The sequence below is a fragment of the Aotus nancymaae genome, unplaced genomic scaffold (genome assembly GCF_030222135.1).
Source record: "Aotus nancymaae isolate 86718 unplaced genomic scaffold, 86718_ANA_hifiasm-v0.15.2.pri h1tg000036l, whole genome shotgun sequence".
NCBI lineage: Eukaryota > Metazoa > Chordata > Mammalia > Primates > Aotidae > Aotus > Aotus nancymaae.
Window position 1 is genome coordinate 92,935,315 of NW_026988450.1, and position 16,320 is coordinate 92,951,634.

Genomic DNA, 16,320 nt, shown 5'->3' on the forward strand with positions numbered 1-16,320 from the left:
GTCCCAGCTACTTGGGAGGCTGAGGCAGGGGAATCCCTTGAACCCGGGAGGCGGAGGTTGCAGTGAGCCGAGATCGCATCACAGCACTGCAGCCTGGGTGACAATAATAATAAAATAATAATAATAATAAAATAATAAAATTAATAAAATAATAAAAATTTAAATAATTTTTGAGACGGAGTCTTGCACTGTCGCCCAGGCTGGATTGCAGTGGTGCGATCTCAACTCACTGCAATCTCCACCTCCCGGGTTCAAGCGATTCCCCTGCCTCAGCCTCCCAAGTAGCTGGGACTACAAGCGTGCACCACCACGCCCAGCTAACTTTTGTATTTTCAGTAGAGACGGGGGTTTCACCATGTTGGTCAGGCTGGTCTCTAACTCCTGACCTCGTGATCCACCCGCCTCGGCCTCCAAAAGTGCTGGGATTACAGGCGTGAGCCACTGTGCCCAGCTTATTTGTATTACTTTTGTAAATGTCTCACTCTGGGCAAACAGAGATGTGGTGCTCACCAAGGGGTGGGGGTGAGACAAGCGAGGGAGAAAGGTGGGGACTAGCTTAGGCTCTGCCCCCCACATCTGCCGTGTCTGGACCCCCACACCCCCATCCTCAGAGACGACAAAGAAGCAGGTAGGGATGCAGAGATGACATGGTCCTGGAGACAGCCTTGTGTGTGGCAGCCCCATCACATGTGGAAGCCTGTGCTCCAGTCCTTGGTGGCCAAGGACATGCTGTGGTCCTCCCAGGTGCCTGGCTCCCCCAGGCCATGAGGCTCAGCTGCTGTACATCATGGTCACAGGGCAGACGCCGTGCCGAGGACCCTGGGCCACATTCGCAGACTTGCACCTCGAAGGGCCTTGTGTGGGCACTGCCCTTGCCCTTAGGCCGGCCCCTCCTGTCCTGAACTCCCACAGGGGTGACTGCCCCAGGACCACCAAGGTGGGGCTGCAGGAGCTCAACCAGCCCTGGGTTTCCTTTCTCCATGTGGCCCCGCAACCACACAGGTACATTCACCTGCAGAGATCTGCTGCCTCCAGGCCCCCAGCATCCCAGCCTGGCTGTGCCCATGAAGAACAAGCGTTCCCCCAAGACATGCAGGGGCCTGACCCTCCGCTAAGTCAGTCTCTCACACACACACCCAAACACAGGTGGACAGGGCAAGCCTGCCCCACCTGTGCCCCCAACTTCATCACCTTGGACCCAGAAACACTACACAACAGGGTATCTGACTTCTAAAGACACGGAGATGCAGAGTCATAGCCCATCCCTCTGTGCATGTGGGTAGAGCATGGGGGTGGGCAGCCCCAAAGCACAGCAGGATTCACCCTGGTGGTCCCCGAGTCAGAGGCAGCTGCTCCCGGGGATTTGCTGGGGGCTGGCTGGGGTCTTTGTGGGCAGCAGAAAACCAAATGTGAGGCCTCCCATGCCCTTGGTGGCCAGGCCACAGCAGCTTTGCAGGAGAAAAGGCTCCAGCAGCAAGGCACTCCCAGCAGGCCACACGCCCTGGCCTGGGAGTAGAAACCCAACAGGATTCTCAGAAACAGCCCCAGAAAATTTTGGCCTGTGAGGGGCAGTGCGGCTGCCTGGGAGGGAAGAGCTCTCCCAGACTGGGTCATGCTGGGCTGTGCGTAGCCACGCTCAGCAGCCCGGATGACTGCGCTTGCGTTCTGCCCCCAGCTCCTCCTCTCCATTCCTCAGCCCTTGATCTGTGGCCAGGAAAGCACAGGACAATGGGGGACAGGCCCTGGCAGCCAGGCGGAGTGGGTGGTGCTGCTCTGAGGCACAGTATTGCACCTGACAGGAAACCAGTTCTTTGGTATTGAAGCAACAAAAAGCTATGACAGAAGAGCCACATCTCCTAAGCAAGGGTGGGGGAGTCAAGCGCTACCCTTCCCAGTAACCCTGAGGGTCCCAGGGGAAGAAAGAACCAGGGCTCACCCCTCCAGGCAGGGTTCCTTCCCACCCTGTTAGGCCAGCCCAGCTCAACCACTACAGGGAGCATGGGGGAGGCAGCCAGGGTGAGGATGGGAAGGGCCCACCTCTTCCAGGTGAGAAGCTGGGCTGCCCAACATCTGACCTCTGCAGTGAGCACTGGATGCAGCGTCAGCAGTAGACCCCGAGAGCAGCACGGGGGCACCCCTCAGACTCCCACCCAGCCAGGCACCCAAGCACTGACCCAAGCTTTCCACACAGCCTGGGGACACTGGGCCCTCAAGGCTGAATCTACAGTAAATAGACTCTTTCTCACTAAAATTGTGTGACTTATCGAAGAGCCTGCAAGGAGTTTAATCTTTTTCCTGGGAAGAGACAATTTCACCCTGCTTTCCGAAAATGTCTGCTGAGCCTTGGTGGCCGAGTCCTGTTCTCACTGGGAGCGGCCGGTTGGCCAGGACAGCCCCGACCCTACCTGGATCTCCCTGCCCAAGCCTCAGTCTCGAGACACCATGACAAAGTGTAAGGGGAGGCAGTGTCTCTGAGTCTCTCCTTGGGGGGCATGTGTGGGCACAGAAATGGGGATGGGGCGGGCTCTGACCCCCAGGTCAAACACGCTGTCCATTCACAGCCATGCCTTCACCTCGAACAAAAGAGAAAGTATGAAACAAGGCTGCCTTTTAATCGCAATCAGATATTCGGAAATGCCGTCTGATGTCAGCAAGGCCCCTGCGCCCAGCCAGAACCGTGCAGGGACAGAGCAACACCGCCGCCTGGCTGTGCAGAAGGGCTGGGACAGGGTCGCTGTGCCTCTCAGCGGCCTCCTTGCTGCCACCGGTCTCTGAGCCTTGGGGCGCCCGATGCACCCCCTCCTCTTTGGGTCAGCCCAGCTTCTAGTGCCCTGGGAAGGAAGGGAGGCAGGGCTGCAGAGGGGCGAGCCGGAGGCGGGCCATTGCACACACATGCAGTCTTTCCCAGTGTTTGGCTTCGTCTGTTCTCCTCCTCTGCTAAAATGATCAGATAGTCATGTGAAGCAGCTGCCAGCCAGGTGGACAGGGCAGCGGTGCTGGGATGCTGCCCTTCGGCTCCTGGGGATCCCGAGGCCCCGCCCTACTTCTGTATCTGGAACAGGAAGAGCCGCAGGTTGATGTTCTTGGCGGCCAGCAGCTTGTTGCACTCCACGGAGTCAATGATGGGCAGCGGCACGTAGTCCGTCTCGTTGCTCTCGTTGGTGAAGACGAAGTGGTAGATGACGGGGCTGATCCTCACGTCGTCGTAGGGGCCTTTAAGCAGCAGGAAGGAGCACTCCAGGGGTGCCGTGACCTTGCTCTTGAGCAGGAGCTGGAAGGAGAGCGTGCGCTTGCAGGACAGGTTGGGGTTGCGCTCCGAGTCATTGACGCGAGCCTTCAGGACCCACGTCTGGTTCAGCACCGTGAACCTGGGCGTCTCGTAGTACAGGCGCGTGATGAAGTCGTCTGTGCGGTACGGCCGGAACTGGACCTCTGTGGAGACAGACAGGACCGGAAAAAGCCGGCCGTTAGTGTGGGCAAGGCTGGGCAGTGACGCCTTTCCCGACCAGGCCGAGGGCAGGCTCAGCCGGAGAGGAAGGCAACTTACCCGGACACCGAGCTCTGCTTGTCACAAGCAAGCCAAATGCAACTATGGCAAATGGAGGCGCACACAAGCTTGGGGGACTACAAACGGAATCAACACAGATTAGCTGCAGAGTCCAGAGGCTGCGCGTGTTGGCTGCACGTGTCAGGCCACACCCCAGGCGTGCCCGACCCACACTGGCCTCCCTCGTCACCCTGAGCCCCGGGTGTCCCCCAGGGCGGGGTAAGCAGACACACAGACAGGATGCGGTTCCGAGAACAAGTGCACTTTATTGGTTCTGATACAGAGCTGCCAGAAAAGCCAGCAGGCAGCTGCGGCACCCAGCCCTGCCCGAGGGGAGTGCCAGGTCCTTGGACTCCAGGCCGGATTGGGGCTGCCAGTCAGCAGGCAACCTTGCCTGCACAGTCCTCTTGTGCAGCCCACAGCCCGTGGCTGGCAAGTCCCTCTGCGAGGCGTGGGCTCTCAGGTGGCCAGTCTTTCCTGCACGAATGGGGCTTCCCACCTGGCCACAGCTGCAGCTGACCTCCATGAGGTCCTGGTATCTCCAGGCAGCTAAGGCTGCTACTCACCACGGGCTGTGGCTGCCGTGGAGGCCCCTGGCCCCTGGCCTCTCTGGCCTACTGAGGCCCACACACCCCACTGGGCCCAGTCCAGGCAGCAGGGTGGGACTGGCTGCCCATGACCGCCCTGCCTGCGCCATGCCTGGTGCTCTGAGCCAGCTGCCTGGTGTGGGCTGAGAGTAGCGGGACGGAGCTTCCTCCAGCGGCCCCAGCATCAGCACGTGCTTCTCGCTGTCCTCTGGACCAGGCTCTGGCCTGGCTCCTGCTCCCCGACATGTTCAAAGGCGGTGGTAGTGGCTGAGAGCCACGAGATCCAGTGGGCCTGGGCCTGCGTCCAGCCTGTGCGTCTGTGGGTGTCCGCTCCCAGTTCTACAGCTTTGAGTCGGGCACCCTCAGCTTGTTCTGCAGCCCTGTCCCTGAATGGCTTCGTGCCAGCCTTGAGAGGCCCACAGCTGGGGCAGTGACTGCCTGCGGGCAGTCCTCACTCAACAGGGTGCTTGTCTCACCCCACGCTCCAAGGGGCGGGCCCCTAGCTCCCAGCCCCCTGAGACCTGCCCACTTTCTGGTTAGACCTTGAGTGTCTGGAGGCTCTGGAGCCCCACAGTGAGGATGCCACCTTGCTGGGGTGGTGGGGCCAGGGTGGGGAGGACAGGTGGGCAGGGCTGCTGAGAGAGCCACATAGGTGTGCACCTGGGGTCGGTCTCGGCCCCTCCTTCCGCTCAGTCTCCGGCCTGTCTTCTCGCCCGAGGTGTCCTCCTGTCCACTGGGAGCTTGTCCAGAGCCTGGCCGTCCGGCGCAGTCAGTGCCCAGTGCCCAGAGCCTCTGCCCCAGGCTCCTGGCTGCCAGCCCCCCATGCCCACGCCTGTGTGGCATGCAGCAGGCGGCGGGGCGCCTCACCTGTGTAGCCGATCTTCTCAAAGCTGAGCAGGCTGAAGATGCTGTTGTATAGCTGCATCTCCTTGCGGTGGCTCTGGTCCATCTCATCTAGGATCTCCATCAGCTCGTTGCCTGTCTTGGTCGGGTGGGCACAGGCAGCCTCGTGCACTGTCAGCTCGTGGAAGGGGCCATGCCAGGGGCAGCCGATGCGTTTGTACTTGCACTGGGTTACCCTAGGGGAGGCAGGCACATCAGTCACGAGCCCAGAACAGGCAGCTGTGACAAGCTGTCCTCTCATATGGCTTCCATCCAGCTAAGAACCCCTTTCTGGGACACACACAACTGTGAGCCCAGCACCTAGGACGGGGTCAGAGTGGCAGTGTGTGGAGAGGAAGAGTGTGCGTTTGAGCCTGCGTGCCCAGAACCACGGCTCTGGTTCCCTCCTGTGCTTGGCAGCTGTGGCCCTGCACAACCTCACTCCAGGAGACTTGGTAGCTGCCTCCAGTGGCTGGGTAGCCATGGGCTCTTGCCAGTGTAGCCTCACACCAAGCTCCCCGAGGTCCCACGCTGTCCTGGGCCCTTTGAGGGGCTTCCCCACAGACACAGAGCGCTGGAAGGCCAGGGTCATGTCCTGAACAACTGGGTGCGGCACCCTCCCTGGGACCGTCACTGGGCTGCACGGGTGGTACCCAAGGCCCAGGCGGCAGGCATGGCCAGTTCACTCTGCACGGGCCCTGCTGCACCAGGGTGGGCTTCTAGCAGTCCTGAGCCGCATGGTGAGGCTGAGCCCCTGACCCTCGGTTACCTGTCCTGGCATTCCTCTTTCTGGTGCCTCTCCAGGAGGGAGCGGGGAAACTGGCGCAGGCAGAAGCCACACTCTGAAGGCAGCTCGCTCACGGCTTTCTCCACGGCCAGGTTCCGGCAGCAGAGGCTCTTACTGATCTCACAACGACAATTGGGGCACGTGGCCTGCTCCTCCTTCAGCCGGGCATCTGCTAGTAGGTGGATAAAACAGCCAGCGCACATCAAGTGACCATTAGTACACTGCGAAGAAGGAAAGGGAGACGAAGCTCACAGACCTGCGGGCTCGTGCTCACACACCCGCCCACGCCTGCCAGCTCCGGCCAGGTGTCCCGAGGGACTGCAGCTGGTGCAGAGAGGCGCACGTGCCTGTCCCTGCGTCGTGCTGGAGTGTAGCCAACACTGAGAGCTGCTCCAGAGGGGTGGGCAGAGCCAGCTTGGGTTCTTGCAGAGATCAGAGGTCCAAAGAGCAAGACCTCACCAGCTCACACAGTTGACAGCTCTCTCTGGCAGTGACTGGTTCAATCACCTGGGGCTTAAAGCCAGGCTTCTCTCCCAGGGGCCAGCGACTGCCCTGACGCCCCTACAGATCCAGAGTTTGGGAGCCCTCCAGGAACACTAGGGTCTTGGTCAGCACTGTCTGGTGGGGAGTGGACGCTGCTCCCACACTGGGGCAGGCATACTCTCTGGGCCTTTGGCAAGGCCGTTCACGCTGGATTGAGGACCTGGCTCAGGGTGAGCCCAGCCTGGCCCTTCTACTCCAGCCTTCCCCAGGGAGCCCAGGTGGAAGGAGGCAGCTGCCCCTATCCAGGGAGGTCGGCTACCTATAGAGGCCTCCTGAGAGCTGGGAGGCAGGAGCCAAGTTGGTCCAGGACAAGGGCAGGTGGTCAAACAGGGAATGCCTGGGGAGTGGGAGTGGAGGCTCTGAGTGGGTGCCAAGCCTGCTGGGGTAACCGGGGTTGGCAGGAGCAGGGTACCTCCCACTGGGCTCCCTATGTGGGCTGCTAGCACGCCCAGTGGTCCCATCCTGGCTCTCTCACTCCCTTGACATAAACCTCGAGCATCCACTTGGTGCCACTGAGACACAAGGCAAGCTTCAGTCCCAGCCTGTGGGGGCTCAACAGTGTGGGAGGTGGGAAGCTCAGACCAGAACCAAGAGGCACAAGAGCAAAGCCTTGTGTAGCTGAGCAGACATAGCTGCCCACATCCCTGGCTGGAGTGGAATGTGCAGGGCTGAGGCATTCCAGGGCCAGGCAGGAGTGACAGGGATGGGACGTGCCTCCCACCTAGGGACTCTCACAGCTCTGAGGGGAGCAGTCAGCAGTCACTCCTGTCCTGATGCCTCTCCAGCAGCTGGCCCAGGCTTGCCAGCCATGCAAACCTCCAGAGAGCCACTGGGCCACAGGCTTCCTTTGGGACTTGGCACCGTCTTGAGAATAGGATGTGGTGCAGCAGAGGGGCCTGCCCTGGTCCAGCCTCTCTACCCAGATGTGTGTCAGGGAAGGGACATTCACAGGGCCCTGCCTGGCAGTACTGGGAGGCCACCCCTGCACACGTGGGGCCCTGGTAAGCCTGAGGTGCCATCCTAGTGCTTCAGCGGCCCATGCACCCCAAGCTAAGGAGCTGCCAGACGCTGAGGCTACTAACTCAGGCCTAGGGTCTGGTGAAAGGACCTACATGTGGAGAACCAACAGTGGGGACAAAGCCCTCTTTCATGGAATCCACATCCCCATGAATGCCACCCATTACCTACATTTGATTCTCAAGTTCTGAGTCTGGTTAAAAATTAAAATTACAGGCGGTGGCTCATGCCTGTAAACCCAGCACTTTGGGAGGCCAAGGCAGGCAGGTCACCTGAGGCCAGGAGTTTGAGACCAGCCTGGCCAACATGGTGAAACCCTCTCTACTAAAAATACACAAATTAGCCAGGCATGGTGGTAGATGCCTGTAGTCACAGCTATCTGGGAGGCTGAGGCAGGAGAACTGCTTGAACCCGGGAGGCGGAGGCTGCAGTGAGCCAAGACTACACCATAGCACGCCAGCTTGGGAGACAAAGCAAGAGCCTCAAAAATAAATAAATGAAAATTAAAACATACACAGCCACCTGAGGCAGGGAGTGAGGCTGGCTCTGACTGGGGTGGGGACAAGTTGAGGCCTGCCCCCAGGAGGTGTGAAAATCTGCCAGCCCTGTCCAGGGGTCAGCGGTGGGTGGACTGTGGGCAGGGAGTGAGCACAGATGGTGTTGAAGCAGCTGCCCCATGGGAGGCACAGAGGAAGGGCCCACAGCACCACTCTCTCACAGCCCCCTACCCTGGAGCCGTGCCACTCCATGTGGACTGCTTTAGACACTTCCTGGCGAGACTGCCCGGGGGCCTTGGAAGGGGTTCCGGGCCCAGCTCTGCACAGGTGCCTGAGCACAGGCACAACAGTCCTCTTCCTGGCTGTGGCCCAGCTCCCAAGGGAGTTCCAGGCAGGGCTGGAGCACCTGATCCCACCCACCAAGACCACCTGGCCTCTCCTCCTGGCTCTGGGTAGCTCAGGAAGACCGAGGTGGAGTCCTGGGTCCTCCCAAGGGGCACTGAGGCTGCCAAGCACATCGCCACTTACCTCCCAGCACTGCCAGCCTCTCACCCCGAAATCCACCCCAGCTCCTGGGCCAGCCCCTGGCCATAGGCCCCATTCTTTTGGGGTCCTCCAGACCCCAGCATGGGCTCATTCAATTCCATACCATGGAATTGGCTCCCTCTGCTCCCTCTGGGCCTCCAAGAGGGCCTGCAAGCTCTGAGACGCAGGGCCACTGCCCCTTCAGCCCAGTGTCCTCACTCAAGTCAGAACACAGTGAGTCCCTGGGGTGCCCTGGACACACTGGCAACACCCACCCACAGACCCTCCCACTGGTCAAGGGACGCGCTCTAGGTGCACGCCCAGGGCCGACCAACACTCAGCCCAGGAGGTCTGTCCACAGCAGGACAGTCACATGCTCCAGAGCCTTCCCTGCCATCTGGGCCTCCTCAACCTGAGCGAGACCCTGGCTCTACACCAAGACCAGGCCACGGGCAGCTGAATCCTCGGCTCTGGCAGCGTCTGGCCAGATGCACTTGATTCTGACTTGTGTCCACCACCCACCAGAAGCTGGGCCCTGGAGGGCTCTGCACAGTCCAGGAGATGGCATGGTCCAAGGCCCCAGCTGCTACAGCACCCAGTCCAGGCCGCCTCTCACCACCAGCTGGGAAGACCCCATGGGAGCGGAGGGTACCCCACAATCACAATCCCCCAAAACCAAGGATGGCATCACAGGGGATGACATTAAGGGGATGACATCATGGGGTGGCATTGCATGGATGACATCACAGGGGCATGATACCATGGAGATGACATCACGGGGGTGACTCATGGGAATGACATCACAGGGATGACAATGCAGGGGAATGACATCACAGGGACCACCACCACGGGATATCACAGGAGAATGACATCACAGGGGAATGACATCACAGGGATGACATCATGGGGATGACATAACAGGGAATACCACCAGGGGATGACATCACATGGGGAATGACATCACAGGGGAATGACATCATAGGGGGTGTCACATGGGTGACATCACAAGGAATGCCATCGCAGGGTGACATCATGGGGGAACGACATCACAAGGTGACATCATGGGGATGTCACACACATGACATCACTGGGAAAGGACATCATGGGGATGACATCACAGGGGAATGACATCATGGGGGAATGACATTGCAAGGGAATGACATCATAGGGGGATAACATCACATGGGTGACATCACAAAGGCCACAGCAGGGTGACATCACGGGGGAACAACATCACAGGGTGACATCATGGGAATGACATCATGGGGGATAACTTCACATGGGTGATATCACAAGGAATACCATCGCAGGGTGACATCACAGGGGAATGACATGACAGGGATGATGTCACACAGATGACCACTGGGTAAGAACATCACAGGGATGACATCACAGGTGGATGATGTCACAGGGAATACCATCGCAGGATGACAGCACAGGAGAATATCACGGGGAATTACATCATAGGGAATACCATCGTAGAATGACATCACAGGAGTATATCACGGGGGGATGGCATCATAGGGGATGATGTCACAGGGATGACATCACAAGGAATGCCACGGTGGGCTGACATCACGGGGGATGACATCACAGGGCTTCCCAGACTGTCCTAGGGCAGATGGGGGCTTGAAGCCACAGTGATGGACTCAGACTCCAGCCCACAGGTCACCAGTAGCATGACCTTAGGCTCACACCATCCCTCTCGGGGCCGCAGTTTCTTCACAGGCACAGGTGATGAGTACAGGACCAGCTCCATTCTGTGCTGATGAGGTGGATGGGACAGGATGGCACTGCCCCACACCCAGCAGGCACAGAGGAAACACCACCACTGTGGGCAGCCATGGCAGAGTCCCTGGGGCTGCCAAAGCCAGCAGCCAGACCCCAGGCCCCTCTGCAGATGCTGATACACGCAGGTGGCCCAAAAATGGCCATCTGCACCTGCATCCTTGAGACAGCACCCAGCACTCCCCTCTGCCGGGCTACAGGCAGCTCACGTGACCCCCAGCCTGTGCAGACCCAGGGTCTCCACCTGAGCTGCTTCTTCCCTGGGGTTAGTGGGAGCTAGATGAACTGAACAGGCTCAAGAAGGCTCTGACGCGACTGAGGGCCTCCATGACTTCCTGGTGGTCCTAAGTTGCCTATGGTCAGCTGGCCTTGTAGCACCCCTTTCAAGCCTGGACTGCATGGCTCTCTCAGGCCCTGAGGACCTCCTGTTTCCCACCAGAGGATGGCATGATGCCCAGAACCATGGAAGCAGTGTCCTTGCTCACCAGCTGTCAGGGATCCACAGGCCCTTGACAGAGGTTGTCAGAGCCAAAATGCAGCCAAAGGGCTTCCCTGCGGCACAAAGCCCAAGAGCACTGCCCAGCCGGCTGAGGTCCCCATTCCTCTGCCGTCCGCACGCAGGCGATGCTCAGCCGGCTGAGGTCCCCATTCCTCTGCCGTCCGCACACAGGCGATGCTCAGCTGGCTGAGGTCCCCATTCCTCTGCCGTCCGCATGCAGGTGATGCCCCAGCAGGGCCAGTGGTGCCTCAGGGCACACCCCACATGCTCAGCCCTGACCAAACATGGCCTGTTCTCAGGCCCCAGAACAAACATGCGCCTGAGAGGGACTGGCACGTTGTCCAAGGCCACGCAGCTACTAAGTGTGACAGCAGGACTCAAACCTTCAGCCCAGGCTGGATCTGAAGTCCCTCGCCTGCTGCTGCTGTCAGACCTCAAATGGGGGCCAGTCAGGTCCCAGAGTTGAGCTCACATTCAGAACAAGGCTGCTTACATCTAAAAGTAACTCAAACGACAACCACAACAGAAAACAAAAATTCTTACCTAGCCAGAGATTCCAGAAACTCTTTCTTGCTCCCGTAAGTTTTAGATACCTAAGCAAACATATTTATAAGGCTCTTTCCTGCTACTTTTCTCACCTCAAAGAGCTAATCAGCTGCAGTCCTGCACTGCTGCCCAGGAGGCTGGTGAGGAGGGGCCCAAAGCTCCCTGGACACATGGATGGGGACTCCACCCCCACAGGATGGCACACTGTTGGGCCGGTGGGGGTATGGGGCTTGGGCAGAGATGGAGCCATCTCTGCTTCCTGGGCTGTTATCAATGGGACTGTCAAGATGTGGCACAGAGACATGGGCACTACAGGTGGGAGGGCATAAGCAAGTGACATGTCAACAACTGCAACACACACACCCCACCCACAGGACAGAGTGAACACACTCTGGTCAGATGGGGCCGGAGGGCATCCTTGTAGCAAGGTGAGTATAGTCTCAAAGTGGGGCCCAAGAGGTGTGCAGGGGCGGGGAGGACACCTCAGGCAGGAAGGCACAGCAGTGGCAGGGCACTGTGCAGGACTGCACTTGAGGGGCAGCTGGACCACATCAGATGTAGCCTGGACCACATCTGTGAGAGGCCCCTGCCTGACCCTTACACCCCAGCGAGCTTGTTTTTGCCTTAAGAATGCCCCACGAGGGGTGCAATGATGCACAGTTCCTTCCTCCAGGTGCCATCACCAAGGCTCAGGGCTTCAGCTGACATCAGCAGGAAGGGGCAGGGCCAGGTCTGTGTTATGGAGGACCACACTGGGCCTCGTCTGAACGGCTGTGCCAAAACAGAGGAAGGGAGGTCCAGGATGAGGCTGCAGCCGCAACGTTCTGGGAATCACTGAGGCTGTGTCTTCCCAGAGGAGGTGCCCCACGGGCAGAGGTGTCCACAGGACACACTGCCCTCAGGCCACAGAGCAGGGAACCGGCAGAAGCGACCTGACCACCTGCTCGGCCTGGACTGGCCAGAAGCTCCTGCACGGGTATCCCCACTGCCCTGCCACCCACCTGAGACTCCAGAAGGTGGCTGCACACCTTGTCAGGCCAGTCACCCAAGACACACCTAACACCCACAGAGAGGACATCAAAGCCGGTCTGCTGTGCTGGCTGCAGCCCCAACCTGCCGTGATGTAGGACACGGCAGTGGCAGAAGCCGTTCATATGAGGGCCACAGTCTGATGCCCGAGGAGTTTTCCCAGCCTGTGAGGAGCCATCGTGCAGGCACAGGCCCATGGGTCAGCCAGCCCTGAAGGCCCAAGGGCTCAGACCCAGGGGCAGGTGGGTGAACTGCCTGTGGGGCCCACATCTGCTTTTACCACCACCTGAGGCTTTCCTGCCAGCACTGGTGGCATCTGCTATCTGGATGACAAACTCTCAAGTTACTGAGGACCCAGCCAACTCCAGAGGCCCACGGAGTTGTCCCCTACAGCCCCAGTCCCAGGGACAACACCGGGCTCAGCATGGCCACTCCCCTCTTCTCCTCACCAGAGTTGGGCACTGAGTCAGCCCCCAAGAGCACAGCTTGGCTGGTGCCCACCCTGAGCCATGTGTCCTGCTGGGGTCAGGAAAAATATTCTAGTAGAACAGAGGGCGGAACGTGCTGCATTCCTGACGTCGGCCGCTAGAGACGGCCAATTAACACGGCTACCAAAGAAGGCCAGTAGAATACAGTGGGCTGAGCGCAGGCTGGGGTGATGGCCAACATGGGCCCCAGGGACACACAGAAGGCAGCATGTGGGGGCCCACACCATCTGTGCCCAGATTCTCCAGGGAGCAGAGCAAGCAAGGGCCCAGGTCTCCAGGTCTGTGTTGACCTTCCAGGGGCACCACCCATAGAAGAGAGCCACCCCCGGAGGTGTTCTCGGCAGTATTCGGAGAGGTCAGTGCCCACAGCACTCCTTGCTCAGCTGCTCTGTTCCCAGGGAAGCCACTGAGCAGAGCCCCCAGGCCGGGGAGGGCCACCAGCTAGGGCAGCCCTAGTGCCTTCAGTCTCCATTACACCTGCTCAGCTCCCTGCCTCTGGCCGCCCCGGGTACAACTCTGCTCTGCATAGCGCAGGCCGGTTTGAACCAGCCAGGCTCAGACGCCTGGTCACCAGGAGCTCTGGTCAGAAGCACCCCACCCAGCTGGGAGACAGGGTGCACCAGGGACCCGTACCACGTGGCCCATAATCACACCAGGCCCAGCTCCAGCCCACCCACCAGTGGGGAGACAAGGAGACTTCCCAGTGCCCCTGTGATCTTGCACTATTGGCTTGGCTCCTTGGAGTCTCCCTCGAGGCCCAAGAAAGTAAGTTCTGGCCATGCACGGCGACTCACGCCTGTAATCCCAACACTTTGAGAGGCCAAGGTGGGTGGATCACCTGAGGTAAGGAGTTGAAGACCAGCCTGGCCAACATGGCGAAACTCCATCTCTACTAAAAAAATATAAAAATCAGCCAGGCATGGTGGCGGGCACCTGTAATCTCAGCTACTTCAGAGGCTTAGGCAGGGCGAATTGCTTGAACCCAGGAGGCAGAGGTTGCAGTGAGCTAAATCCTGCCACTTCACTCCAGCCTGGGTGACACAGTAAGACTCTGAAAAAACAAAAAGCAAACAACAACAACTTCCGCATGTGGATGGAAGGTCGTGAGCCAGGAAAAAGGAGCTGGAGAGTGGGCACGTCTTGGAAGCCGAGGCACCGCCAAAGCCAAGGGGTAACTGCTAACTCTGGGGGCCAGTGGCTGTGAAAAGCGCTCCCCTAGCTGTCCCTGGTGCCTGACACCCAGGAGGGTAGGTGAGAGCCAGTGCCCCCTCCCCACCGGGGTCCTCCCAACAAGGTCATGGCAGAGCAAGAAGGACTTAGAGATCCAGAATTTGGGGAAACGACAACCCACACTAGCCCTATACCACCTGTTACAAAAGTAGTCTCTCATCCAGGCCCCCCAGCTTAAATGCAAGCAGGGAAACAAAGCTCCATTAGCTACTTGCAGCTCCTATAAGTGTAAAAGCAGCTGACAGAGAACCTGCTTCATTTCTCAAAGGCACTGGGGAGTTGAAAGGGAGGGAAAGAAACAGGGAAGGTGGGGCACTGTACTCTGCCTCTGGGTGTCAATCAGTCTGTCCCTACTGCTGCCTGGGAAGGGGCATGTCAAACCCACCTGGGCCACGTACCCTCTCTAACAGCCTTAGGTTGCTTAAGGGCTGAGTCCAGCTGCCATGCTGGATGTGAAGGTGGGGGAGGAGGGGTGGACCGGCCTCCTGGAGCACTGGTTGCCAGGAAGCCTGGCCTGGCCTGGGTGAGGTGGACAGGAGCCTAGCGTGGGGCATGGCAGGTCCAGTTGGATGCGGGGTTCGGCTGGGACTCGAGAAGGTACCCAGACTGTGGGACTTGTTGCAAGTGTTTCATCCAGACCAACAGCAATCCCCTCTCTCCTTACTGTTTTTCAGAATGAAGTAGAAATGGACAAAGTAAAACAATTCTTCCACCCAGGAGAATAGAAAAGGAAACGTCCGTAGGATGTTCAGGAGTGGAGGGACAGGCTTGGGGGTGTGGCTGCCAGAAGAATGGGGAAGGAGCTCTCGAGCATAGGACTCAGTCCAGGGAGCTTGGGGAGGGGGAAGCAGTTGTGGGGTAAGGGTCAGTTTGAGGGTGTGGATTTGAGGGGAGAGTGTTGAGAGGATAGTGGAGAAGTCTGGAAAAGAGAAGGGAGAGGTAAGCGAAAGACACGCGATTGAGATCGGGAAGTAACCTGGGTCAGAACACAGAAAAGAGGGGTCCCGAGCAGAAAATAATGCCCGGAGAGAAAGACAGCGAGGAGCTTCGGAGCAAGCGCTGGAGCCCCGCTGGGCGAAGAAGTGGCTGTAAGGGTCGGAGAGGGTTCCCGGCCGCCGGGGCCCGCGGGCCTGGCCTCCGAGGACACGCAGATCCTGGGGCCCCGCGGCGGGGGCTACAGGCCCGGGCTGGGCCGGGTCGGGGTCGGCCGGCGGCCCTACCTGGTACACGGAGGCCTTGGGCAGGTCCAGGCACACGGTGCAGCACAGCACCGAGTAGAGCCGCTCCTCCAACTTCCCGCTGCCTGCCGCCGCCGCCGCCGCCGCCGCCTCGGCCGCCTCGGCCGCCCGCAGCCGCTTCTTGGGCGGCGCGTCGGGGTCGCCGGCCGCCTCCTGCAGCTGCAGCTGCCGGGCGCCCGCCAAGCCCGCCTCGTCTGGGAGCCCAGGCCCCGCCGCCTCGCCTAGTGCCGCCGCCGCCGCCGCCGCCTGCCCGGCGGCCGCCCCGGGCCCGGCTCCGACCCCGACCCCGACCCCGACCCCGGCCGGCACGGCGCCCGCGGGCCCCGCGGCCGGGCCGACCCCGCTGGCCTCCTCGGCGCCGGACATAGCGGCCGGCGGGCCCGGCTGGCGGATGCCGGCGCGCTCCCGCGGCTAGAAGTTAGGGGCGCCGCGCGCTCCCGCCGCTCTCCCGCCGCCGCCGCGACCCCGCAACTCCGCTCCCTGCGCCGCCGCCTCAGTGGGCCCGACCCGCGCGTCGCCCCGCAGCCACTGCGGCCACCGACTCCGACACGGCCGCCATCTTTGTTTTCGCTGTGAGCTTCCCCCCGCCCCGCCGCCACCGCCCCCTCGTCTTCCCCGTCACGTGAGCTCCGCGCGGGGCCAATGGAAGCGCCGCTTGGGGCGAGACGGCGCAGGGATCAGAACCAATGGGAGCGCGAAGGCCCCCCGAGGGCCCGCCCCTGCAGAAGGTGGGCAGGAAGGGGGCGGGGCCCGGGCGACCCACGGAGGGACGTGCACCTGGAGCTGGGGAGGCCCACGCGAGCTGCGGCGTCGGCGCAGCACCCACGCTCCACGAGCCAGCGGCGGCGGAGCGTGCCTGCGTCTTTGTCCCCCAAAACTCAGGCTCGTGTCTTCTTCCCAGAGGGGAAGGGCACAAATGAAAAACCCCGCCGGCCACCCTTCTCTGTTCCGTGAGGGATCCGATAGGTCTCCACAGGACGCAAGCGGAGGGACTTCCGGGGAGAAGGGACTCCAGACCCCTAACCCACCGGAATCTAATCCTCTGCTCATCCGAACCCCTCCTCCTAACCCTAGGGTTGGAGGCTGAAGGGGTCCACTGAGGAAAATGAAGGTCTTA

At 60.3% G+C, this 16,320-nt stretch overlaps 1 protein-coding gene across 1 annotated transcript; it reads right to left on the reverse strand.

Moving 5' to 3' along the window:
- Positions 1-2,591: 2,591 nt before the first annotated feature.
- On the reverse strand, positions 2,592-15,783 carry ZFTRAF1 (zinc finger TRAF-type containing 1). Its single transcript, XM_021676008.2, has 4 exons — positions 15,186-15,783; positions 5,786-6,024; positions 5,002-5,213; positions 2,592-3,432 (listed from the first exon to the last, which is right to left on the reverse strand). Exons 1-4 carry the CDS (start codon positions 15,567-15,569, stop codon positions 3,041-3,043), a joined length of 1,227 nt encoding a protein of 408 aa, XP_021531683.2. The 5' UTR covers positions 15,570-15,783; the 3' UTR covers positions 2,592-3,040.
- Between the last annotated feature and the right edge of the window lie 537 nt (positions 15,784-16,320).

Excerpts from the sequence above, each read along its gene's own strand:
- ZFTRAF1 (XM_021676008.2), bottom strand. The coding sequence starts at position 15,569 with ATGTCCGGCGCCGAGGAGGCCAGCGGGGTCGGCCCGGCCGCGGGGCCC. Across the intron at positions 5,214-5,785 it reads AAAGAGGAATGCCAGGACAG|GGTAACCCAGTGCAAGTACA; the intron begins GTAACCGAGGGT and ends TGCCTCCCCTAG. Across the intron at positions 3,433-5,001 it reads TGAGAAGATCGGCTACACAG|AGGTCCAGTTCCGGCCGTAC; the intron begins GTGAGGCGCCCC and ends CTGTCTCCACAG.